The sequence below is a fragment of the Sceloporus undulatus genome, chromosome 3, assembly GCF_019175285.1.
Source record: "Sceloporus undulatus isolate JIND9_A2432 ecotype Alabama chromosome 3, SceUnd_v1.1, whole genome shotgun sequence".
Classification (NCBI taxonomy): Eukaryota; Metazoa; Chordata; class Lepidosauria; order Squamata; family Phrynosomatidae; genus Sceloporus; species Sceloporus undulatus.
This window is the reverse complement of record NC_056524.1, coordinates 211,739,781-211,767,375: the sequence shown is the minus strand read 5'-3', so window position 1 is coordinate 211,767,375 and position 27,595 is coordinate 211,739,781. Positions and strand designations below refer to the sequence as shown.

Genomic DNA, 27,595 nt, shown 5'->3' with positions numbered 1-27,595 from the left:
ATTGCCGGATCAGGGCCATGGCAACTACATGCCATGACCCTGATCTGGACTTTCTCTGCTGCTAAAAGGAATGGCAAAATGCCACTCCTTTTCACGCCAAGAAAAAGGTGCTTTTGCTGCAGCAGCAGCACTTTCTGGTGCTCCTTTCGGCGCTGCATCATCTGGCTAGAATGCCAAAGGAGCCCCATGACATCACCTGCCATGTGGTTGGTTGCACGGCATGACGGTGTTGTCAGGGCATGCATCGTGCGGATGCCACCCCCCCACTCTGCTTCAAGGCTGGCGTATAACGCCAGTCTGCATAGCCTATTGGGTGTGGAGTTGTCATTCCCTGGAAAGCAACCAATCCTGAGCCTGCTTACTGATGTCCCAGATTCAGAGGCACAGCTTCATTCTATCACTTGATGTCTTCCAGTCCTGGCAATTGCTTTCCTACCACTTGATATTTGTAAGAAGATCATCTTGGAGATCAAGAAATGGCCCACAAGCATTAGGAAAAAGCATAAGAATCAGAGCTTGGAAATGTTACTTTGACATGCTGGCTGGAGTATTCTGGGAGTTGTAATCCTCAAAAACTTTTTTGTAGCTTTGATTATGAGTGGTCTCCTACTTTAAATCTTCTCATTTCATTGTGTGTGTATATGTGCATTCAAGTTGCCTGTCAACGTATGGTGAGTCCATAAATTTCATAGGCTTTTCTTAGGCAAGGAATACTGAGAAGTGGTTTTGCCTTTTTCTGAAATATTGCCTACAGCACTATGTTGGCAGTCTCCCATCCAAGTACAACCCAGAGGTGATCCTACCTAGCTTCCAAGGAATGAAACAGGAATTTTGGTCCAAACTGTGATGGTCCAAACAATTCAGAAATCAACTACAGTATAAAGCTTTACTGATAACATTGATTATTTGAATACAGCTGTCTTATCTGTCCTCATCAGCTGCATTGATTATTTGAGGCTGTGGTATTATAGGAATTGCACTCAAATACATCTGGAGGACACCACATTGAGGAAGGCTAAGCTAAATCAGTACTGTGGACACTGGCAATAACTTTCTAGGGTTTATGGCAGGGGTCTCTTTTATTCTTCTTCTTCTCGTTGCTCTACATGAAGATGCCAAATGTTCAATCTGGTACCTGTTGAATGCAAAACCTGGGTTCGGCCAGTGAACTAAAGCCCTTCCCACTAGGGCAGCCAGGGACCCCACTGAGAGACAATACAGCCATTCTCAGTTTTACGGCTGCTCCTCTTACAGCTGCTTGGGTTGTACGGCAGCTCTCCCCCAATGCAAACTCTCTGTTGGGAATAAGTTCCAAAGCTGAATGCTTCCCATACAGCCTACAGCAAGTGTAAAAGGAACAGCTGCAAAACTGAAAGGATATTTTGTCTCACACCTGGAAACAGATGCATCAGCTGCCCTTGTCTTCCACTATGGGGCCTTCCACACTGCATAATTATAGTGCTGTGATTCCATTTTAATGCCTATGGGTACATCCTACAGAATTCTGGGCTTTGTAGTTTAGACGGTGGCACCACTAGGCTTGGTGACAGCCAGCTTCTGGGGGATGCTGAGGGGGGGTATGGCAGTAGCCTCCCCTGCCCTCCCTTCTGGTGTCTTGCTCACTTGTTGCCCTTCTTTGCCGTTGCCTCAGCTCCTTCCCTGGGGAGATAGCTAGGCAAGCGACTAAGTTGCAAGAACTGTGCTCATCCCTCCACCACAGCAGGAGGAGGGCCCCACTGGGTGCTACCCCTCCTCTGGGGTGCCCCTGGTGCAGTCTGCACTCCCCACACATATCTGTCTAGTGACAGCACTGAGTTTAGGAGGGACATTTAGATTTCTCAGCCAGAGCACTCCAGTGTCTCACCAAACTACAAACTTCAGGATTCCATAGGATGGAATCATAGCAGTAGTGGAATAATAGTATTGTGCTGGTCTATGACCATATTAAAGATGAATTGAACTGAATAACAGTGCTATAATTGTATTGTGTGAAAGAGTCCTGTCTACAGCCCTTCCAAAGTCTGCACACTTAATATATTCAAATGAGACCTAGTCTAACAACAGCCTCTTCGTACAAAGTTCTAGCATATTCTAGTTTCCCAACTATCAACAGATATTTGTGTATTTATTGTATTTGTTTAAGCAGTGCTCTGTTTCTCTGTAACTATTCTGTGTGTGTATGTGTATGAAACTAAGAGAGAGATTTCTTTTGGCTTTGCATTCTCACAAGGATAGATGTGACTCTAATTGTGTTGTTGCTGTTATCTTTGTATGGATATTTGTTGTGGTTTGGGGGACTATTTAGTAGCTTATTTGGTATAATATTTTTGTTATGGATAGATTAATGTTGCTGTGAGGAATGTGCCAGCAGTGCATTGCTCACATGTTTTTAGCAGACAGTTCCATAGCTGGGTTAGCATTTATTTGATTTTAAAATTTTATTTACTTCTACTTTGACTTTTATTTGTTCCATGTGGGATGTATGCACATCATTGCACCTTCACAAAATACATGAATAAAGTAATTGTACCAGATTTGGAAATATTGGTGTCACTAACTAAGCTGGAAGGGCATGCATTCAGCCCTCCTGCTTCTCCATCCCTCAGCTTCCTCCCTGGGGAGAAAGCCAGGGAATGGAGCAGCTGGGAAGGGTGTGCATCCTCCCCTCCTGCATTGAAGGGGGAGGAGGGGCCAACTGGGTGTCACCCCTCTTCTGGAGTGTCACCCGGTGCAATCTGCATCACCCTTACCCCTCCCAGTGATTTGAAAAGGTCACTTTGGGGGATTATAGCTCTCAGAACTCACTAGCCAGTTTGACCAGTGGTCTTTCTGGCTGTGGGGATTCTAGGATTTGTAAATGAAACCCCCCCTGCAAAAAAATCCCTCTAGATTGTACCAAAATCTGTGGTACTGCAGGAATGCCTCCTTATTGTTGATTCCTGAATATGGTCACAAGCTATATGCTGGCGCAGAGTCACAAAACCATAGAATGGGAAACAAAGCCAAGGGCCACCTAGTCCAACCCTCTTGCCCACATGGCTGCCTGCAACTTGAAACAAGGTTGATAAGTCTCCCTAAAACTTTCTAAATATTCTGACAGGAAAGAGGATGAGTCCTTCCATGACATTATAAACAGTTCTTATATATCAATTTCCTGAAAATAATTTTTACTCAATTGTTTTGATTTCAAGGCCTCAGAAGCAGGCAATGAAGAAGGATGAACAAATTTGGAAATAAAAGTGCTCACAAATATCTGGGCCAGTTGCAGATGAGGGATAGTAGGGCAGAAGGAGGAAGAAAAAACATCCACAAGTCTGTTCTGTACTGATGGCCAGGCAGAAAGAAAGGAAATATAGGAAGAGAATCAATAAGTCCCATCTCCCTATGCCCAAGGACAGCTCACTAAAATGGATTTCCAATAGGAGGGGAAATGCCATCATGAAATTATGAACAGGGAAAGCATCATGGATTAGACTCTGACCCAGAGAATTCCAGGGAACTGTTTTCCAGGGCACCATAGCCATTGAACTTGATCATCTTGACAGCATCAGGCAAGCGAGAGAAGAAGGTGTGGCGAGAGGCAAATATGTGGCTGATTTCCATAAATGTCTTGTTTTTAGTCTCGGGAATGATGAAATAGACATACAATGCAACCAAAAGGCAGACACCACAGAAGACTAAGTAGCAGAAGGCACCAGCTGACACCTGAGAATGGGAAAAAAATTGTATCAAGAAGACAACCAGAGAGAAACATGCACAGGATTTCCCCAGTCTTTATATATTCACTTGTAACCAGCAGTGTTTGAGGTATTTAGGAGTTCAGCTTTGCAGTAGATTACAGTATTTTAGGCCAAAGGACCATTCTTGGTCAACACAGCCCATCCACTTTGCCCAAGACCTCTTAGGAATATAGGAAACTGACCCAGCCATTAGACCATCTTGTTTGATATTATCTACTTATTGGGATCTTGTAGCACCTTTGAGAGCAAACTGAGAGAAAGAAGTTTGCAGCATAAACTTTCATAGACTCAGAAACAGACTGAGTCTACAAAGGTTTATGCTACAAATTCCTTTCTCTCAGTTAATCTAAAAGGTGCTACAAGATCCCATTGTATACTGACAGAGACTAACATGGCTAGAGTATTATCTTCAGCAATTGATTAGTAGCTCTCCATGGTGTTAGATAGGCCCAGTCTGGAGATACCAGGAACTGAACTTAGTAATGCATTGGCTTGATCACAGTGGTATACATTTTTTTGATCCATTTCTCTCTGGAAACATGAATAGGACTTAACAGTCTTAAGCACACAGTCCAAAAACGTTGAGCCAGAAAACACAAAATCTATGAAGTCTATGAAATTAAGAATTAGCTTAATTTGACAGACACATTTCTGTGCACTTTCCCTCACTTCAGTAGTGGTGCTACCTTGAGGAGTGTCATCATTATTTACTGGTCCTGTGAAAGGAAACCTTGGATAATTTACCCTTCTAGCATGGCCCTGAAACCCTGCCTATATGAGAGAAAGCCCACTACTTTTTAGAAAGCAACGCTTTCATATCCTAAGGCAGTGAATGCCAGGTAGCAAAATATCCTGCTTGATGGAATTGGTTTATTGTTTGGTACTTCCTTGTGATGTGATTAGGGAATGTTTTGTCCAAACAAGCTGGTTTTGCAGCAAATTTTCTCCCCTATAATTTCAGCATCATTAACTGGTCTGGTGTTCCATCAAACATCAAGGCTTAGAGGTTCAATGCAAGTCATAATTCTAGGTCTGGAAAGATATATACACACAAAGCTTGAGTGGTATGTCTCCCTCACTGTTTGTGTCCAAACCAAGTTAGCTGTTACTGCTTGAATATCCCCAGCTTTATAGGGTAATCTACCTGGTGCTGTCCAACTATTGTTGAACTTCAGTTCCCATCATCCTCATCCAGCATGGTTAAGAATGATGGGAGTTGTAGTTCAATATCTGGACAACACTAGGTTGGCTATCCTATGGTTTCTTCCACTCACAAACTGGAGCTTTATGCCTTCACAAAAATAATCAATCTACTCAGTAGGTATATTAGGTGCAGTAGTAGATGGAGTTCATTCCCCACTTCTGCTGCTGGTTTCTCTACTGCACAGAAAAAACAGTATTAATCCCCCTTCTGTATTGTGTCCAGCAACCATTATGTCATTATTTAATGACATAATCTGCCTGGCAAAGTGCTTTGGTTATATTATTTATATCTGTATCTTTATCAGGTTTATATTTTTGAGTGTGTGTGTGTGTGTGTGTGTGTGTGTGTGTGTGTGTGTGGTGTTCCCAACTTATGTTCTTGGCAAGTTTCTTCAGAGGGTGCTTTCCATCCTCTGAGGCTGAAGAGAGTAACTTGCCCAAGGTGACCCAGTGGGTTTCCAATGGCCGAGCAACAAACTCTATTTTCTAGAGTCAAAGCCCAATGCTCAAACCACTACACCATGCTGGCTCTCAGTTGCAATGATAGTATGTCTTTATGTTGGTCATGTTCATCAATATGTTATAGTATCATAGAAACATAGAAACATAGAGTTGGAAGAGACCACAAGGGCCATCCAGTCCAACCCCCTGCCATGCAGGATTATGTACTTGTATAAATTACAGTGACTGTATGGGGCAAATAAAATTTGATTTAATTTGATCTGATTGTCTTTTAAATTTTATTTTGTATCTTAATATGTGAAGATGGTTTATATTTTAAATGTGTTCTTACTGAACCTTACTGTGAGCTGCTCTCATTTTTGGGAGAAAGGCAGGATACATTTCCAATAAACAAATCAGTCCATTTATACTATTCCTTGGCAGGCTGCTTCTCTGCCCAGAGCCTGGAGCAAGTACTTTCCTGGGAGCTACTGCTTTCACAATCCCCCACCCTGCATGGATCACCACCTACTCAAAGGACCTAGTGTTACCTGCAGGAAAGGAAACACAAAACCGACAGTGAAGTTTGAGAGCCAGTTGAGGGACCCCCCAACAATGTAGGCTGGTGGCCGGTGGGATTGCTTGAAGAGTTCAGCTGTCATCAAAAATGGTACCCCAGCTGTAGGAGAAAGAGCACACTCAGAATCAGAAAGGCCAATCTGGGCTTTTAGCTTGATTGTATACCTTTGGTATACAAACAACCTTGAAAGTAACTCTAAAGATGGTTCAGTTGCTCTTGGGGGGAAAAAGCATTTTAAAATACCTAAAGAAAAAAAGGTTAAAAAAGATGCAGACCAAAGGAAGACATCTGTTTATCACTGTCTACAGCTGGACTTGACCACCACCAGACAAGAGCCACACTTGAGAGTGCATCTGAATACATTCCAGAATGCACATCCACATGTATGTATCAACACTGTTGTGTGCCTTCAAATCTTTACAACATGGCAACTAAGGCTTTCATGGGGTTTTCTTGGAAAGATTTGTTCAGAGGAAGTTTGCCATTGCCTTTCCCTGAGGCTGAGAGCACGTGACTGGCCAGAATCACTTAGTGGGTTTCATGGCCAAGTTGGGAATCAAACTCTAGAGTCAGAGTCCAACACTCAAACTAATATGCCATGCCAGCAATCAATATTTTGTTATATGTTGTTAACTGCCTTCTAGTCGATCTTGACTCATGGTGACCCCGTAGATGAGACATCTCCAAGATTCCCTTTCCTCCATTGCTCTGCTCAGGTCTTGCAAATTCATGCCAATGACCTCCTTAATAGAGTTCATCCATCCAGCATGTGGCCTTCCTATCTTTCTACATTCGTCCTAGCATTATTGTCCTTTCCAATGTGTCATGCCTTCTCATGACAGTGCCAAAGTACAACATCAACTTTATCATCTTGGCTTTCAGGATGATTTTAGGGTTGATCTGCTCTAGGACCCATTTGTTTGTCTACTTAGCCATCCATGGTATCCTCAGCTCTCTTCTCCTGCATCACACTTTAAATTAATTCATTTTCCTATTATCTGCTTTCCTCATTGTCCAGCTGTTGCATCGATACATTAACAGGGAAAACAATGGCTTGTATGTAATTCTAGGGAGCTCCAGAACACTCCCTTGAACTGTGCCCATAGCAGTACCACTTTGTAGCAGAAAACCCTAAGTAAATCTCCAAGCTACAAATCCCAGGATTCCATGGGAAGGATTCATGACAGCTGAAGTGACTCACTTCTATGTAAACAATATTGCTCCCACAAGATTGTGCACTTGAATGTACACTGCAGTGTATATTCTGAGTAAGTAGAGCTGAGCAGAGCTTCAGAATAAACGCAAGGGAGGTGTGCTGCAGCACAGTGAAAATGGATTGTCCACCCAGTTACCAAGGCAACAGGAATACAGACCCTTCCCTATTTTCACATCCTTTTGAGTGCCTCCTCTAATTATTGAAAACAAGGGTCAGTTTTCCAAGGCCGTGAAGATAGTTACAAAATTGCCCCCTGCTCTATTTTAGCTCTGCTCCACACTTAACTGTATAACACCACTGATTTACAGAGACTTTTTTAATGGAAGAAACTAACCTACACAGGGAGAGCCAGTATGTTGCAGTGGTTTGAGTGTTGGATTACAACTATGGAGACCAGGGTTTGATCATAAAACCCTCCGAGTAACCATGGGCAGGTCTCATCCTCAGGGGAAAGCAATGGCAAACCTCTTCTGAACAAGAAAACCCCATGATAGGCTCACCTTAGGGTTGCCATAAGTTGGAACCAACTTGAAGGCACACAACACACAAACACAAACCTGCACAGGAATCAAGACCTGTGCCTCTGACTGATGGACATTTCAGTTCTGATGACACTATGTACTCTAATGCACCAAGATTATGCACCCCTTTCTCCTGTTGCAAGTAACAACTCCTTCTTTCAGGAGCATGTAGAATGGCTTCCTTTAAATGACTTTTAAAAAACTTTAAAAAAATCTATCCAAGGAGTGTTAAGTACACCACCCCCCCACTCCGCCCCCGGCTGAGTATTGCTCACAGATCACCCAGAGTGGGAAGAGAGATATTTTTATTTTAAAAGTCAGATTCATCATTGTTTGTGAACAATGAGCCATTAAAATCCTAATTAAAGATGTAATTACAGTGAATAAATTCTGGGCCGACAATGAGTTATGGATCTGTTGTTATATGCACTAATACATCAATTGGGTAAACCAGCAGCCGCCTCGTCCATCATATTTAGAGGGCTCTGCTTTCGCCTCTTTGTTAGCAGCAGGCGGAGGAATTGCCTTTGCAACCCAAATTAAGACAGCAAAGGACTTCAAAACTCTGAGAAGCTATTCAAGTCTCACCACTTTTAGGTTATGACAGCTGTCCAAAGATTAAGATTTCTGCCACTATCCTTCTGGCCATCAACTATTCCAGTGTGTTTAGAGGGAAGGCAGGGAAAAAGTGGAAACTATGCTGCTCTTCAGATGCTCTTGGACAGCCATTTCCAGCAGCCATAGTCAGCAAAGCCAATAATCCAGTATGGTGCGAGCTGCAGTCCAACAATATGTAGAGGACCACATGGTTCCAAGCCCTGGTTCTGAGTACTGGACTGGAGAGGGATTTGGGAGAGCCAGGTTGAAGTTCTCAAAGAGCCATGAACTCTCCAGGTGACCTTGAGCCAGTCACTGTAACTGCTGCCACACTGCAGAATTAATACAGTTTGATGCTCCATCTTATGAAATCCTGAGATTTGTAATTTGTTGTGGCACCAGAGCTCTGATAGAGAAGGCTAAATATCTCACAAAACTGCAAACCCTAGAATTCCATAGCATGGAGCCATGGCAGTTAAAGCTGTGCCAAACTGCATTGATTCTGCAGTATAGATGCAGCCTGTTTCTCTCAGTCTGTTATACCTCACAGGGTTGTTGTGAAGATGAAGTGGGGAGAGAGGGAGCCATGTGCCCTGTCTTTTGCTTGTTGGAAGAAAGGTGGAGCATGAATGCAATTAATACATTAATATATAAATTCTCAGAATACCAACTACTTCCATAACAAAACAAAGACATTTGAGACAATTTGAAAAAAAGGGAACTAAGTGGCTAAACAGGCTGCCCCTTTGGAGAGGTCTGCTGCTGTCCCTTTCAGCACCGGATTGGAGCTGCAGCAACTGCATGCTGCGGCCATGACCCGGCCTTTCCCCAATGCTAAAAGAAATTGCAAATGCCGCTCCTTTTCACGCCAGAGAAAAGGCGCCTTTGCCACTATGGTGGCACCTTCTAGTGCTCCTTTTGGCACTACGTCACCAGGATGCAGTGCAAACAGAGCGCCGTGATGCCACCTGCCATGCGGTCGGGTGCATGATGTGACAGTGGCATCAGGGCAGTATCAGAGTATGCATCGTGTGGACATCACATCCCCCACTCTGCCCCAAGGCCGGCGTATAATGCCGGTCAGTACAGCCTGTAATTTGGTGTCCTCATGAGCCCAGATTAATCTGTGCTATATCAAGTACAGTAGCTCACTTCTTATCACACTGCATCCTTCCCAGCCCTTCTCTTGGGATTCTCAGTTACACCTAGGCCAGTGGCCTTCAATCCAGCCTTCTGTGGTTTCAGCTCCTTTGAAATTCTGTTCAGATCCTGAATAATTTTTCCTGTCTGTTTGAACTACAACTTCCAGAACCTCTCAGTCTTCCAGGCTCTGGATTTCTATTGGTGCCCAGAGCTTTGTCAGCTTGCTATTCCTTGGATTCCCGCAACTGGGGTAGGAACTCACCTGGGCCTATGCAGAATCCTGCAATGATTCCAATGACACATGCCACACTGACGTAGCGCATCCAGGAGACAATAGCCTGTAGGGAGACACGAGGTTTTCAAGAGATTTAATAGCCAAGAGCATATGGGCATCTGTCTCCTTCAGGATTCCCAGATGCCATCACTTTGTTGTTGCTGTGTGATTTCAAGTTGTTTCTGCCTTACAACAAACCTAAGGTGAACATATCATGAGGGTTTCTTGGAAAGATTTCAGAGGAGGTTTGCCATAGCCTTCCCCTGAGGCTGAGAGTTTGACTTGCCCAAGATCACTCAGTGGGTTTCGTGGCTGAGCTGAGAATCGAACTCTGGTCTTCACTATGCCACTTTCCTAGGTCTGATTTACCATGACTCTAGACTGTAGTTTGCTAGTTACTGCAGTCATGTTGTCCTTATTTAGTTGGGCTCCCCAGTCCCATCCAGTGGTGATGCATAGCATTCTTTGCTCTTCCAGTTATTCCCCCAAGATCCATAGGCCTTGTTGTGCCTACCTGCAACAACAGAGAGAGGGTGATGCCAGCACAGCAGATGCCCATGAAGCAGAAGCCAACTATGATGAGTGGACGGCGGCCCAGCTTTTCAATGGTGAAACACTGCAAAAGAAAAGGGGCTGAGGCAAGTTGTTGTTTGGTTGGCTGCATTCATGCGTAGGTATGTACATACACACAAGTGCCTAAACTCACACACACAGAAAGGACAATGTTTACTGGGCAGAAACAATGGTATTGCACAAAGCAGGGATGGGGAACATGTGACTACATGTTCCCCATTCCTGTTTTGTGCAATACTGTTGTTTCTTGCTTGCTTTTATGGACTCCATGGCCTTCAGCATTAAAGTTTGCTTTTACTACCAACGTCACTACCACTGAAACTGGGTGGGTGGGGATCACAGGCCCAGAAGTGGGATTTTCATTGCAGCAAGGCATGTTTCTTCTTTTAGGAATCTCAGAGTGTCACCAAACTTCTATGCCATTGAGGGGCATTGGCTAAAGAGGAAGATATTTGTGGTCAGGATAACCTCATCCCATCACCAGTACAATGGCGTTGGAATATCAGCCTTTAGACATTCTGGATGCAGTCTCTGCAGCCAGGAAGAGAGTTAGGATCCAGTGAGGGAATAATAGGTACATCTCCACCCTTAAATTAGATATTTTTTTGATTTAATGGGTTAGATGCTGGTTTTATCTCTAGCATTCAAAAGGGGTTTTGATCTAATTCTAATATAGTAGAGACAGGTGGCACTGAGAAGCAGAACAGTTCAGAATATTTGATGAAAGCTGATGAAAAGGGTGCTCAGACCCCAATATTTGCGGGTTGATCCCTGGAATGCACTCTGGCAGATAAGGTGGGGCAGAGAGATCAGGTCTCTGGCCATGTTGAAGAGCAGTCTGGAAGCTGATGGAGGAAGGGAGGGGAATGTCCAGGAATCCAGAAGTCTGTGGTTGCCAGGATCGGACAGGGAGGGGGGAAAGAAGCTGCCAGAAGGAAGCTGAAGCAGGAAGACTGCTGACAGCAGAACAAATGCCTGTAATTTTATAACCAACCTCACTGCATCCATTGGGGGCCGTTTTTGTCGGCACTCAGGAGCAATCAGGCTGATGGAGCGATGAGCTTGCCAGAGTTAGGGATTGCTGATGGGCAGCAAAGGCGGGTGGTGGGTGGGAGAGCTATGCATTTGTGTAATAGGGAGAGGCACAGGTCCGACAAGGACAGCCCCCAGGTGATATCTGACTGGAAAGTTGTCCTAGCTATGCTGAAATTTGGAATCAAAGGGCCTATGACAGTCACAGCAACCACGCCTGTTACAGGAAGGTAGCTTCAAGATGTATTAAGTAGAAGATATTCCTGTACTTTATACCTCTGGTCTAACAAAAGAGAGCAACTCACAGCAAAACTCTATAGTGGATAGGTTCAACAAACTTGTTGCAGATGAATCTGAACTTGATTGTTTTTGTTCCTCCAGAAGCCTTTGGTCTTCCTGTACGTGCACAAATATATGGGCTATTAAGAAAAATAACAACGTCTTTTTGAATTATCTCCCATGGCAAATCAGGAGTGTTACATGTATCTGTTTGTTTTCTAACTAATTTCTGCCCTTCAGTGTTATTGATAAGCCACTCTCCACAGATAGGGAGATGCTGGCCTTCTTTTATTTCAGTGATAACAGAATGGACCTAACTCCAGAGATGTGGAGGAGAGCAGTGAGTAACTAATTCTGCATTATGACCACGGAGTTTGCAAGAAAATGCTGATATTTGTTCTGATTCCAGCAGTCCCCAAAGACATGATATAAAGATCCAGCTCTATAGCATCTGTTTCCTTGAACACAGAGAATTGCTCATAGAGCACAGTCATGCACATGTCTTCCTACAAGTCACAGTGTGTTCACAGTGACAATCACAGTGTGTTCAGTAGGGCTTATTTCCAAGAAATATACAGGATTATAACTGAGAAGCTGATTTACATATGACCCACCAAAGAAAGGCTTGGAAAAGGGCAGCTAAGATTGCATTGTTTCCCATGGTCTTCAGTATCATTTTAGTTATGGTATGTATTTATTAAAAACACTTTTAAAAATTGTTTTGGTCCATGGAAGCTCTTCCAAGCCATCATTTTCCATTCTGCTTCTGCTCTTGTCTGCCCAAGTGAGTACTGCTGCCACTACCAGTCTGCAGGAGCATACCCTTCAATATTTTGCAAAGGAAAACTGGAAGACATGTGGCCAGGAAACTGCTGTGCAGATGAAGATGGCAAAAGGTATTAATGAGGAAGAACACACAAGTTAGACTGCAGCATTTCACTTTTGCATGAGCTGACTGGGAAGGGCAAGATTCTGCCCCATTCCCTCCTCTCTCCCTTGTTGATTTGAGTGCAAACTATTTTTTGCACCCTGAACACAGTCTGCAGCAATGGAAGTATGCTGTGGCCCAAGGGAGATAAGTGGGAGGAGGAAAGAAAAACTAAATATATTATTAAAACAGTTGGAAAAGTGAAGCAACAGAGGATTAGTCAGGATTATCCCTGCCAAGTCAGGAAATTGGAAGGTGTAGGGGCATTCCAGGAGTAACAACCACAATAAGAAAAAGGTCTGCTAGCTAACAGAACAGTATCTTCTTATGTATTGGAAGTGGGTTGTAATGCTTGAAGTAAATCCACTCCTTGATTGAGGCCAGGCCATGTCATGGACTGAGTATAGATAGTCCACCCCAAGTCTGAACAAGTTGGAATTGTTGGCTTGTGGTTGAACAGGGAAAGAATTACAGAACAACAAAGCCTTCATCTTTGAAGTATCCAGGAAATCAGCATTGTTAAATTTGAGAACTCTAGGCCTCTAAAAACAACAAAAGTGACCCATTTTCTTCAGAACATGCCAAGGCAAGATGGGAGGGAGAGGATGGTCCAGTACATACTGGCAGGAAGTGGCATCCTGGCGGTGATTCTAGAATTAGGGAGCGCGCACCAACTGCATGCTCCCTAACCCAGGCATGTCATGGTGGTGGCGTAATGGTGGCCTCCCATCCACATGGGGGCAGCCATTATGATGTAAACGACATGCAGCATATAGAAATCGTTGTACATTGCTTACGTCATGAGTGCGCCAATGGTTTTTCTGGGTTCTTTTTGGGGCAGAGGGATGCTGCATGGTTTGGCTGCTACAGCGTCCCTCCAGAGGAAAACTGAGTACCTCCAGCCTGCCCTAAGCCTAACCCTAACCCTTTTGGGGAGGTCTGTAGAGCCCTGAAGTGTCCAAATGGGGGGTCTCCCCTAGGACCAGGCAAGCTCAATAAGCAACCCATAGGCCAGAGGCGGGGATAATGTGAACCTCCAAATGATGTTGGCCTGAAATTCCTATCTGCCCTAGCCAGCATGATCAATCTTAAGGAATGATGGGAGCTATAATAAAAAAAAATATGCTGCCCTTGCTCATCATATGTCCTTAATTGTGAAAGGTTCAGCAAAGCCCATCCATGCAAGGATATTTTCAATATACAAATACTTGGAGGTTATGCATCTTATTCTTGCCTTTTGGGGGGGGAGGGGAGGAAAGTAAGTTTATGTATGATTCTTTCTTGACCTTTCCTGCTTGAAGGCAGTCCTATCAAATTGCTCATAATGCTCTGCTGTTTTAAGAACCAAGCACCATTTTGTGTAGAAGTTTTTTTTCCAACTCAAAATTGTAAATGACATGCACTTATGGTACCCAAAGCCTGATGAATGTATATGTAGCTTTATGGGTGTGTGCATAAATATCCTTTGATGATAACATCTCATTTTCAAGGAAAACTCCCAATTACTGTGAACTGTGTTATTGGAACACCAGCCCAAGCAGCATTTTGTTTGAGAATCTTCTCTCTTTGGGTCAGTTCTCTCAATTGATGCTTGAAACATTTTAATGTGGTTTTTGTGCTCCCCCATTTAAACCTAAAATCAAATCATTATTTCTTCTCCCTCCCCCACAACACATAAACACACTGGCATTCTTTGCTTACTGCTTCCTCTCCACACTGACACAACATACAAATTAGGTTGTAGTGAAACATCCACAGGTTGGGCTCTGCAGCTGAAGGCAAGCTAAACCAGGGCTGGGTGTACCCTTAGAGAGTGTGGTAACTGCTGCAGGCATTAAATTTGCCACTGAAAATTGTAATTTACTGTTGGGGAAAGGTGTTTGTGGGATCTTCTGCCTCATGTGCCAAGATAACTTGTCTGGCTTTAGGATCTGGTTGGGTGGGGAAATGTCCTTTTTTGCTGTGCCACAGGCTGAAAAAATATGGGCTTTTTGGTGTTAAGCCAGACCATGGTGTTAAACCATGGAATATTCAGTCTTTGGTGCAAGTTCTTTGTTTGTGACCCTAGAATTCTCTCTGGCTGTCATCCAGGCTTTGCTATTATCTCAGTTCACACCTTCCTGTACTCCTTAACCCACAACTTTAATCATTTCTGGACAGTGGAAATCAGCATGGTCTAAAAAGCCATTGAGACAGAAACAGAGCCAAAACAGATTTCACAGCTGCTCTCTTAATCTTACTCTGTTCTGATAAACTTCGACCCCTTAGTGCTCAGAGATGTAGCAGCTTTGCCCCACTGTGGACCTTCCCCTTCCCACTCATGAACGAGGAAGCCAAGGCTGGGCCTTAACATTCAAAGAGGCCCGAATCCTGAGGTGCATCAAAAATTCATACCCATTTATTCCCCTAGGAAGGGGTGGGCAAAATGTATTCTGTGGGCCACATGTGACCCTGGGGCTGTGTTTGTAATTCTTGGCCCCTCTAAACTCCTTGCATTTCCCCTTTTCCATCCCTTGCTCTGGAAAAGTGAATTCCTGTCCCTGAAAGTCTCCAGAAACTCTCTCCTGCAGCACTATTTAACATAAAACCACATTTTATATGTTAAATGTCTTTATGAACAAGTTATGCCAGTCCAGAAATTTCCACACTTACACCTATCAAACCAGCAACGACTTCAATTGCACCAGTGCCCACAGTTGTATAGGGGATCTCTGGGTCAGGAATGCCAGCATTCTCAAAAATGGCATTTGTGTAAAACCAGATCTGTCAATAGAGAAAAAGAAAGTCATGAGCAAAAGTCAGTCCACTTTGTATTTTCTTTAGAAGTCCCCTCTGGGGAGGGCTGTACTGGACACTAGGAAAATTATTGAACCTCTTCAAAGCTTGTATACATATGCCAATAGACAATTTGGTTTATTGTTTCTTAGTAAAAACTGAATGAGCTAGTGAATATAGTTATGAGGAATGGCTGGCTTCAGGGAACAAGCTTTCCCCAGTTGTAACTTTGGGTTATTTAGCAACTCAGATTTCTCTGCTTTCATAAAGGGAAGATGCTGCAGATTGGATGAAAAAACGCAGGTACAGCTTTAAAGGGAGACTCTTCAAGGATTTGGCTTACAAATCCTAGGATCCACTAGCCAGCATTGCCAATGGCCACTACTGGCTGGAGGATTCTGGGAATCATAGCTCATAAAAGGGAACATTGTTTGAAGAGGGAATGAAGGCAGCAAAGGAAGAACAGATTAACACACTTGGAGCTACAGATGGTAGATGAGGGAAAGCAGTGCAGAAGTCCCATGACTGGGCTAAGGATCCTGGAGGTTATGATCAAGTCCAAGCGCTCTTACCGCATCAATTCCTGATAGCTGCATGCCCATGTTGATCACCACGACAGAGAAAACTTGCCACCGCACTGAGCGATCTAGCAATAATTGCCACACAGACACAGTCTCCACAGAAGCAAGCGAACGCTTCTCCTCCTGCATCTCTTCAATCACATCCTGCACATCGTACTTGCCAAGGAACCATCTCAGAGCTGTGGGGGAGAAAGAAGTAAGGTGAATTGAATGTGGATAATATTCTGAGCAGGATTGGACATTTGCAACCTATGTGGCATATGTAGTCCCTGAAGCAAAATTTGCTGGATGCTGATGGTTTTAGTAAAACTATCTTCAAGTGACCAGATGTGAAGATTTGACACTTCTATGTTATTTCCTTTGCTTTTGCGTGTATTATGCAATTGTACAGATCCATAAATTATTCTGTGGTTAAATATATGTGTTCCACACCTCAAGCCCTTGCTGCCAGGTTTTAGACTGCTTGAAGCAAGTAAACTAGATGGAAGGTTGCTTATTTTATTTCCTGAAGACAGAATAATTCTTTCATTTCATCTTGATCTACGACCAGACCATTTAATGAAGATTTTGAAATGGGAAAATATATCCTCTCTGTGTGTATTTTAATGACAAGCCATGAACAATTGTGACTGATGCTTACTTCGTAACAATGACATCACCAAGGGTCATCCCTAGGTCTCATGTTTTGGCCTGGGATGATCCTGAAGTTGCAACACTATTGACCAATGAGGCTGAGAAAGATTGGTTCAAATGACAGATTATGGTTCCTCCTTTCCTTTTTATGCAACTGTAACAATGGCTATGGTCCTCCCTGCCAAACTGAGATGTCTGAATGAAGCAAGCAAGTTGGGGCTTTCCCTCCTTGAACCAGATAAGCATCAGGATTAGCTGTATGAATCTGTTGCTAATGAAGTTGAAAATGTCTTTTATTGCTTTTTGTCCCTGGTCCCCACATGGCCAAGAAGGGGAGTGGTCTTTGCCTTTATCCAGAAAAATTGAACTATAACAGAAACAACATCTGACAAAAAATGTAGGCCCTGGACTCTACCATCACTTTTCTTTTTCTGCATGGTTTTTTTTAAACATCTTTGTTTGTAGAAGAAGCTAGTGGAGATTCAAAAACTTTCATTATGTATTTTGTGCATATCAGTTCTCAATAAAGGTATCACTCTTTTGTAGATTTTTGATTCTGTTATACAGCTGGTTCTCTCTATCCACGAATTCAACTATCCACAGCTTGAAAATATATGCTTTTAAAATCCATAAAGCAAAACTTGATTTTGCCATTGTATATAAGGGACACCATTTTAGTACACTATTGTATATAATGGGATTTGAGTATCCACAGATTTTGGTATCCATGGGGGTGGTTCTGGAACCAAACTCCAAACGATACCAAGGACCCACAGATCTTTGCTGTAATGGCCAACACAGCTACCCCTGGATATGTTTTCTTGTATGAATCTGGGATTCTCTCCCTGTTTACTAGATGGAAGTTGGAAAGGAGTCCAAGAAGATGGGGCCTGGATCTCTCCCAGATCTGGGTATCATAAGGACCAGTGTGCCTGGTTGGGCCCAAGTAGCAGATGATATGCCACTCACCAATAGTAGCTTCATGGACATCATTCTTCTCAATAAGCAGGTAACGGGGGCTTTCTGGAAACCAATTCAGCAGCAACAACTGCACAAAGGCAGGCACAACCACCACAGAGAGGATGAGAGGCCAGTAGGCATCCTAGAAAGAGAGTATCCCAGGAGAGATTATTGGATGGGTGAGTTATTTAGTATTTAGAAGACATCAAGGTGACATGAAAAGAGATAGAGACTGAGTATTAAATCAGTTTAATTCTGTTAGCAGAAACAGGTATTCAGAATTTGGGGTAATGGGATAGTCTAGCACTCTCTGGCAGAAAATTCCAAATCCTTCACTAAACTACAAATGCCAAGATCTCATAGGATGTAGCCATGGCATTTAAATGGAATCAAACTGCTATAATTTTGCAAGGTGGATACACTCTCAATTATTTGTGTGTAAACAAACAAAAACATTGCAGAAATGCCTTTAATTCTCCAGCCATCTCTTCTTCCAATGGAAATGAAACCTGGATAATAAACAGTGCCCTTGAAGCTTCTCTCCAATGTGTCAACAGTATGATGTGGCAGCTAACAAGACCAATGCAATTTTAGGCTGCATCAATAGAAGTATAGTGTCTAGATCAAGGGAAGTAACAGTGCCATTCTATTCTGCTCTGGAATATTCCCACCTGGAATGTTGTGTCCAGTTCTGGGCACCACAATTTAAAAAGGATGTTGAAAAACTGGAGCATGTCCAAAGGAAGGTGACTAAAATGGTGAAGAGCCTGGAAACCATGTGCTATGAGGAACAACTTAGGGAGCTGGGGATGTTTAGTCTGGAGAGGAGATGGTTAAGAGGTGATATTATAGCCCTGTTTAAATACTTGAAGGGATGTCATATTGAGGAGGGAGCAAGCTTGTTTTCCACTGCTCCAAGACTAGGACCCGGAGCAATGGATGCAAGATACAGGAAAAGAGATTCCACCTCAACATTAGGAGGAATTTCCTGACAGTAAGGGCTGTTCAACAGTGGAACAAACTCCCCTGGAGTGTAGTGGAGTCTCCTTCCTTAGAGGTCTTTAAACAGAGGCTGGATGGACATCTGTCGGGGATGCTTTGATTGAGATTTCCTGCATGGCAGGGGGCTGGACTGGATGGCCTTTGCGGTCTCTTCCAACTCCATGATTCTATGATTCTATGATTCCTCCACTCAAGGAGCACATAACAGCATGTTTGGGTTCCAGAAGTCAAAGTCCATCGCGTTTTTTGAATGAGTAGCAATTTTCTATTCTCATTTTATTCTTTGATGGCAACTAAATCTAACATTTTTTATGGTATTGAGGTATTGGGGTCAACTTCCTGTTCTCCTGATGTTGCTGGGCTGCAACTCCATCCACCCCTCACCACTGACTATGTTAGCCAGGAATGACAGGAGAACCTCAGGTTTCCCATTCTTGTCTTGTGGTGCTGGAACCCATTCCATGCAGGTAGTAAAAACATGAGTATTTACCTCCCCCAGAAGCTCTGGAAGGCCAAGGACCTGGGCAGAGAAAACCCCCAGACAGATGAAGATGCTTGGTACAAGACCCAGGAATCCACGGAGGTTCTTAGGGGCAATTTCTCCCAGGTACATGGGCACGACACTGAGACAGATCCCTGGTAGAGAAATGGAAAGAAAGTGTTGAATTACTGATGCCAACCCAAATGGCTCAGAGCAGAAAAACCTTAATAAAGGCCACAGCAACACTCCTTGACCAAGTAATCTCAGAACTGAGGGTAGGCTAAATATGCTCCTAAATAATGAATCTCCATTTTATCCCTGAAAAGAGCCATCTTGGACCATTGCAATAAAGAGGTAGAAAGTGGTGGCACTTAAATACCTAGCCCACCGATGGAATGATAAACTGGAACTTTTTTCTTAGGAGACATGTCTAGGCCTGGGTTGCCAACCTCATGTAAATCTTGTCCCCCCACAGTCTAGGAGAGTGATTTCCAATCTTTGGTCCTCAAGGTGTTTTTGACATTAGATCTCAGAAGCCAATGATGAGGGATTCTGGGAGATGAAGTTCAAAACATCTGGAAGAGCAAATACTGAGAACCAGTGGTTTAAAATAAGAGTACCACTTAAATGGTTATTTGTGAGTATCAAGGACTACTGCATCCTGACATCCTGAGTCACCTAAATCAGCAGTTGGATTGCAATTCCTGGCAGCCCTAGTCAGCATAGCCTACAGTGAGGAATGCTAGGGATTTCAGTACAAAAAGATCTGGAGGGCTGCATGTTTCTCATCCCTGACCTAGACCTCACACATGCAAACTTGAGAGAGAAGATCTGAGCAGAGGAGGGTCTCCTACCAGAGTGAACACCAGTGATGAACCGTCCAAAAATGACCATTTCAGGTGATTCCAAGTAGCGACTGAACCCCATTAATGTGCCAGCCAGGAGGACAAGGAGATTGCTACGCACCAAGGTACCATTCCTGGGAATGAGTATATATATATATATATATATATATATAGTAGAGATTTCAGAAAGTTTCAGATTCCACTTTATTGTTCCCCCTTGATGTCCAGAGCACTGTTTTCCATAGCAGTACAACACTCAGATGGCATCTGCAAACTTGTCATTCCACCACCTCTTTCTTGCTTTACATGGTATTCCTCCTTCTGGATTCCCATTCCAACAGAATGGGAATTACAATAGAGTTTTAACACAGTTTTCCTCATTGCAGTGCATCCCAGAGCATCCCAGATGTGTTGGGCTACAACTTACCCCACCTTACAGTCAGCATGATATATGGAAGGCACCAGATATGGGCAGATTGGGAATAACACATGTAAAACAGGGATTGATCGATCTGCTAAACAGGATGTATGCCATTGATCAACATCTGGATTTTTGTCATATCCAAAGCTTTAGTTAAGGGTCAGATTAGACCAGGCATGGGTAACTGAAGTATGCAGTGGGGAAGAGAAGCAGGATTTTCTGCCACTGAGAACTTCTGACAGTAGCATGTATTGCCAAGTGGGCAAAGGTTCACTTCTACTTTTGAAAATAGTTTTTTTTAAAATCTCAAATCAAATCTGAAATAAATAAACAAATCTCCCACAACCTATTATAAAGGGGAATATTCAAGGCTTCCAGGTCAACAGCCAGAAAAACTGCTTGAGGGGAAGCATGCAGCTCCATTGCCACACGTTGATCACCTCTGAAGTATGTTACGTGTTACGCACTTGGCATGTTTTCAAAAGTGTTGGCACTTAAAGTGCTCAAAGACACTTTGTCAAAGCAGTGGGTTTCCTCTACGATGTCTTGCATTTAGTGCGATTTTTTTGATGTTGGTAATTGGGAGGAAACCATGGGCTTAATTTGCAAGTCTGATTGCTGAGGTATATCTGTGAGGAAATCCAGGAGGGAAAACGGGTTCATCTTAATCTCTAGTTTGACACAGAGATAGGACTGTTACCTAGAGCATAAGGAATTCATTTTTGTGGTAAAGCTGAGGTTTGGCAAGTTGCCTCCCTCTAGCTCTAATTAAAATGAGGACATAAATTGGGGACCATTTCAAAAAAGAATGGTTCAGTATTAATCAACATAATTTTATACTAAGTAACTGTGCTCATTGTAATTACTTATTCCCATTATTTATATCAAAAGTAAATCTTCCAATCAGTTCAGAGACAATAAAAGTATTAGTGTTTTATTCTTGAAAAATGCTTAACAGAGAACAAAACAGTATAATAGATATTCAGAACAAGCAACAGTACAAAAGAGGTAAACCAAAACACAGTTAAATTTGTTAATTCATGATCTTCCATGATCTGGAAGAATAAAGCAGCATGTCTAAGCATAAAGAAGCACATATGTTCCTCTTGACCGCAGAGAAAGAGAAACTAACGGTGGCATTTAATACTAATTCTCAGATGAAGAGGGCAAATCACCAGTATTGCTATTGTTAGTTGCAGCAAATAGAGATGTTCTAACTGGTACTATAGTCAGCATCTGACATACAGTACAGGGGTAATAATAATTTGTTGGTCTCTCTTTAATCTCTAATGCTTAACATTCCACAATCACTCCTGCCTTAATCACATTGTCCCACTCAACTTTAATTCAACCACTTCTTCCTTGATCACGTTCTCCCACTCATTTCTTTCCCCCTTTGCCAGCTCATAATTTTGAAGGTTAACATATTGATAGCATCCAGTTAATCTTTTGCTTTCATGTGCTGGTTCCAGGAGGCTTGGGATTTTGGTGGTAGTGGTGGAGGATGGTTGGACAAGATGCCCTCTATAGCCCCCTTCTCTTTCTCATTGATATTTCCTCTTTCCATCTGCTCACCCACTCCCTTCAGATCCAGTCCACAGAGCTGATCAGAAGGAGATGGCAAGATGGTAATATTGCTCTTGCTGCTGCTTCCAATCACTCACTCCACTGCTTAGTTCCTTAGAGGTTAAAAGGAAACTGCAGCAAGGCAGGACAGCATTTAGGCCAGGGGGATCTAGAGCATGGGTTTGATAATAGCCCATAGACCACATGTAACCACTAAGAATATATTTTGTGGCCCCAGGAAGATGTCAATTTCTGCTGCAACACAAAAGCTCAGAAAATGAATCACCAACTTGTTGGTACTGCTCTTACCTTCCATATATAGTGACCAGGATTCCCACAGGAAAGGACCCCACCAGGCCACCCAGGGCAAAGACTGAGACAGTCAGTGAGTACATGAGTGTAAGTCGCCCTGGAGCCAGGCCTTCGCCATAGCGGTGGTGCCATGTTGAATTGTAGAAGGCTTTGATATGCTGCAAAGAAGAAAGATATAGCATATGGAGAGGATGAGAACATTGTGAAAACCTTAAAGAAGTAGTATGTAGAAAGTTCTTGTAGTACCTTTGAGACTAACTGAAAGAAAGAAGTTGGCACCATGAGCTTTCGTAAATTAAAGTCTACTTCCTCAGATGCATTCCTCCAAATAGACTTTCGTTTAGTTTAGTCTTACCACTGCTGGAGAGTTCACGACAGCAAGATTGTAGCCATAGAGCATTGAGGATCCAAATGATGACAGGACTGTGACAGCAAGTAGAGGGAAGGTGAGGTGCTGGGTGGGGACAAAAATGTGTGTTAGACATGGTGATGTAAATACATCATGAAACACCCTTTATGTTTCTTCAAGAGTTGCTTTAGATTTTCTACACTGATGAACCAAGCTATATTAAAATGGTTCTAAAAAATTCCAGAGGCAATTGAAGAACAGCTACAAGGATGATTAGAGGAATGGAAAATGTAGCAACTTGCAGTCTAGCTCCAAATCTGTTTAGTTAGAACTACAGTCATCCCTCCTAACTTGATTATGTGTGGAGAAGTGACTTCCATTAATTCTAATGGCTTGTGCACCCGGACTGCATGCACAGGGGCACGCCCTATTCAAGCCTATGAGGTCTGAATATGTGTGAGCCTCCGTTTTTGTGTGTGTGTGTGTGAGGGAGTCCGGAATGGATCCCCCGCACAAGTGGAGGGCCAATTGTATAATGGCTCTTGTAAGATTTGTGGAAGACTATACCCAGCTTCTTAAGAGAAAACAAGAGAAGGCAATTCAGTCTCATACATTTCTTATCAGCAGAACCAATCCTGAAACAACTTTAACAAATGAAAAATTCTTAATAGTGTAAAGCAAGGAAATATGGATAGGCACCAATTCCTAAAAGGGAAAGAAAGCAGATTTACTTTTAGGAAATCAGAATAACATGGTATGTCAAGTATACAGTAATAGTTTTGGAAATGTTTTTTAAAACCTGGCTATAAACGGGAATCTTTTAAATGAAAGTTTGGATAAATGGCAAGACACCATACTTCCATAGATACAGAATTTCCAGCAGTTTTCCTGCCCTTTCACACTACACAGTTATAGCACTATGACTCCACTTTAATGGCTGTGGGTGCATCTTATGGAATCTGGTGGTTTGTTGTTTGGTGGGGTGCTACAGCTCTCTGGCTGAGATTTCTAAGAACCATCCTATTAAACTGCAGATCTCAGGGTTCCATAGAATGTAACAATGACAATTAAAGTGGAATTATAGTGCTACAATTATGTAACTTGAAAGGGCCCATTTTCTTCAGAAAGAGCTTGTTGTATGATTGTTTCAGTTCAGTAGAATCACAGTAATATATGTCCTATTATTATTATTATTATTATTATTATTATTATTCAAAGTGACAAAATAAACAAGGGCTTAATTATCCAAGTAATCTTACAAAATAGGTGCTCCAACCAAATGTGGTTAAATGATCTGGGGCCTTCCAGTTTGAATAGCGTATCCAGTCTACTTATAGCACAATGGTTTTTGTCTCAACCATTGCCTCAATTCCAAATATTTGGCTCAGAATATATGTAATTGCAACTGTGTAGTGTGAAAAGGCCCTTTGCTTAATCTGTTACAATTAATCAATTTCAAGTAATCTTACAGAATAGGCACACATACATATTGCATTGTCTGACTATTTGTTGGCTATGTGCAGCTGTAGCCACAAGCAGCGCAATGAAAGGTAGCAAGAAAGAGAACTAAACTTATTGGGTCCTCTCTTTTAAAAGAAAATATATTAACAATTGGCAAAATCTCTCCATACCCTCAAGAACCCTCAAGCAGTACTATAACAACAACAACAACAACAACAACAACTGTTTATTTATATACCGCTTAGTTTCTGTGACACTGACGCAGAGCCTATGAAAGCCAGTCATGTAAGCTTTTACTCACCCTCCAACAGTTACATTTGGGAGGGACAATCCTTATTAATCCTCTGTCCTCCCACTTTTTCAGCTGCTTCCCAGTTTCTCTTTCCTCATTCCACTTTCTTATTAAGTAAATAAAAATAAATGAACAGCAAAAATAAATATAAATACAGCAACAAAATAAATAAAAACAGCAACAAACAACCCAGAGAAATATACTTATGGACCTGTGCAACTGTTCCTGTGAGGAATATTAAAAAATAAAATAAATTGATTATTTATTTATTTATTCCACTTATATCCCACCTTTCTCCCAAAATGGGATCCAGGGTTGAGCCAAAGTGGATTATAAATTTCAGCATCTCATCCTGGAAATTCCCCAAACTCTTCCTTGCAATTAAAGGAAAGTAACTTCCATTTCCAAAGACCAATATTTAATTTGAAATTTTAAAAAACTGTAACATCTCCTTCAGATCATTTTTGACACCATTCAAGCTGGTGTGGTATATTAACTAGAGTGTTAGACTATCAGGGGGGAGACTGAGGTTGAAACCCTCAATCAGCTGTGAAATTTATTAACTATTGTGGCTTTTGTGGTTCCTTCCAACTCTTATGATTCTGTGGGTACACTTAGCCGATTCACAGTGAAGTTTTGAAGTAAACAAGGAAGGAAACATGCACATTGCCTGAAACTTTGTAGAAGAAACCACATGCCATTTCAGAATAATTTTAATTCTTCTAAGAAAAGGCATTCCTAAATAAATCTCAGATGACACAAATGAGCTTGTGTAGCTGCAAAAAGAGAATGCAGTAATCTCTTACAAGAGAGGACCCAACAACTCACTGCAGTTGCCTAGTGAGACTCAGCTGTATACAGTGGCTTCTCTAAATGGGTGGTGTTAATCCAGGCAATATAAAATGCATGTGAATAGAAACCAAAATATCTAAGACTGGTATGCAAGAAGCTTAAACTAATGCAACCCTTATAGCAGTCAGATTGGAAATTTTGCAGCAACAGTGAGATACTTTACTAAAGTGTTATGAAAGAAGCCAGTATCTATGTAGGGAGAGGGTAGGAGGTACAGAATGACTCTTTAATTAATGTGGAAAAGGATCCATAGGACTAGCAGCTAAAGCTGGATAAATTAGCTTCGGAAACGTTTAACATTTTCCTTAAATTAGAAATAGCTATTGGATTATAACAAGCTATGCTCGGAAGAAATGAATTCCCTCATAATCACATGTCCATGGACTGGTATGCCAAGTTTGTGTTTGCCTTTGACAAAACAACTTATCACTGTTTACTGTGTACTTTCTTTGCTAACAATGTAAATTAATTTTGTGGAGTGCAATGTACCCCATTAGTTTTTGTTAGACTATATTTTTGTATTTTTAAGTAAGGTTGGTGGGCACATGTAACAGGGATTTTGCTGGAACTCCCTGCCCAAGGAAATAAAGCTGGCCCCATCTCTTTTAAGCTCCCAGCAGGCAGCCAAAAGAGTGCTGTTCCAAATGGCATGCAATGTTTAAAACTGCTGTTTCAACTGTTTCAAAACTGGATTCTAGGATTGTTTTTAGGCAACTTTTAGGAGTTTTTAAAGAGTATTTTAATGTGCTTTAAAAGTGTTTTTAGTTTTTGTATTGCTATAATTGGTTTTTATTTGCTCATCACCTCAGAAACCCTTGTGGAATGGGAGATGATATGGAAATACTTAAAATAAATAAATATTTGGATTCTGGAAATATATTTTGAAACATGTGCAGGCACAACGGTAGTTGGATTCTTAGCTTAGCTTATTCAAAACAGATCAGACAAATGGTTGTAGCACTGCTTTTAAAATATCAAGTAGTCCAGAGAAGTAAAGAAAATGAAGTGCCTGGAATCCTGTATTGGTTACTAACTAGAGGGCAAAATATTCTTTTCTAATTTAAAAACAAACAAACAAAAAACCTCACCCTTGTGGCAACCAAGTCCCTTCTCTAGACCTGAATAGTAGGACAGCATTCAAGGTACTTTCAAATCAGGACAATCTGTGGCTTCCTCACCATGCACATAAGAAATGAGGAGGAGGTAATCTGATATGTCTGGGACCAGAGCATTAGGGAAGGAATTTAGGGTATAAAACAGCTGTCTGTAAGGATTGTATACACAGTCACATGCAATATTTGCACTTCCACTATGGGGTTATTTTCATGTAGCCAGGTCAGCCCATGTAATGGGCAAGGAGGTTGTCAATGTTTTGTGTTCCTGATGAGAATGCACAGATGCAGCAATGTTGAACCAATTGAATCTGGCCAGACTCAGTGGCATTCTGTATGGATCCCTAAACACAGCAGTAGATGGACAATAAGGTCTTCCACCTGAGCAACATAGCCAGGACTTATCAATATTCCAGACAAATAGAAATAAACTTCTAAACTGAATCTGATCCAGTGTTTATTCTCAGCCATTGTTTCTTGATCTATCTTTTTTCAGGTTGGCTGAAGACAGTCCTTCAGAGCCTAGTACTTTCAGTTTCAGAAGATATGTAAATTTCATTCTGAAGGAGTCTTAACTGAGGCAGTGTTCTTCTCCATTTGCTAGGTAGCAAAGCAAGCCTAGCCATTTCTTCTTAGATTAAGGAAACACCTTATCCTTAAAAATAACACAGTACCAAGCAAAGCCTAAAGTAAGAACAACAACAAAGAAAAACTCTGCATAAAAAGATGGCAAACAGAAAAACTAGGTGGCCAATTTAGAATATATACATAAGTTACAGATTTTTTTTTACCCTCATTGCAAAAGAACCATGCAACCAAATTAAATGTGATTTGAAAAGTACTAAGAAAGAAGTATTATGTTCTAAAGGGTCCAGACAGCACCATTTCAATCATACATCCAGTGGCATCTGGTAGTGGGGGAAAATTGCACTAGGAAACTTGGAAATGTCCGTCTAGACTGACTCCACTCCCCACTCCTGCTTTTGCTTCATATACCTTAAACAAACATGCTCACCCCATACCCAGATCAGGAAACTGTCACGCCACACAGCCCAGAGTACAGTAGCTGGACATATAGCCTTGGCTGCCGTTCTCAAGTCGGGTGCAATTAAAATCCCAGCTAATCACTTGAGGTATGCAAAGCACAGCAGCAGGCCGGTTTCAAGGGAGATACCTCTGGGTTTGTGACATACAGATGTCTCAGTAAAGTTACTTACCCCCGTTATCTTCCTGTGGATAAAAGAGGGGCTGTTGTCCATTTGGGCAAGATACCCTTCTTTGTCTTATATCCAGACAGTGGGATGCAGGTTTCACAAAAATAAACAGTATACCTTGGCTGCGGTAACGCTTGCTCATTTCAGTGACCCATAATGGACAGGACTAGTCCAGGAGAGAAGAAAAAGTTGAGGGAAATTAAAATGAAGTA

General features: G+C 42.1%; 1 protein-coding gene across 1 annotated transcript; it reads right to left on the bottom strand.

Annotated features, from left to right (window-relative positions):
- Positions 1-2,018: 2,018 nt before the first annotated feature.
- LOC121926254 (solute carrier family 2, facilitated glucose transporter member 9-like) lies at positions 2,019-27,544 on the bottom strand. The gene is made up of 12 exons (XM_042459077.1): positions 27,387-27,544; positions 22,459-22,557; positions 22,101-22,261; positions 19,814-19,938; positions 18,969-19,114; positions 17,486-17,618; positions 15,875-16,062; positions 15,180-15,290; positions 10,230-10,331; positions 9,704-9,779; positions 5,936-6,063; positions 2,019-3,705 (listed from the first exon to the last, which is right to left on the bottom strand). Exons 1-12 carry the CDS (start codon positions 27,426-27,428, stop codon positions 3,463-3,465), a joined length of 1,554 nt encoding a protein of 517 aa, XP_042315011.1. The 5' UTR covers positions 27,429-27,544; the 3' UTR covers positions 2,019-3,462.
- Positions 27,545-27,595: the final 51 nt, after the last annotated feature.

What these genes read in the sequence shown, in the direction of transcription:
- LOC121926254 (XM_042459077.1), bottom strand. Translation starts at nt 27,428, where the DNA reads ATGGACAACAGCCCCTCTTTTATCCACAGGAAGATAACGGGG. An exon ending in TCCACAGGAAGATAACGGGG is followed by an intron (nt 22,558 to 27,386) that starts GTAAGTAACTTT and finishes GTCCCCACCCAG; the next exon opens with CACCTCACCTTCCCTCTACT. An exon ending in AGGATTCTGCATAGGCCCAG is followed by an intron (nt 6,064 to 9,703) that starts GTGAGTTCCTAC and finishes TTTCTCCTACAG; the next exon opens with CTGGGGTACCATTTTTGATG.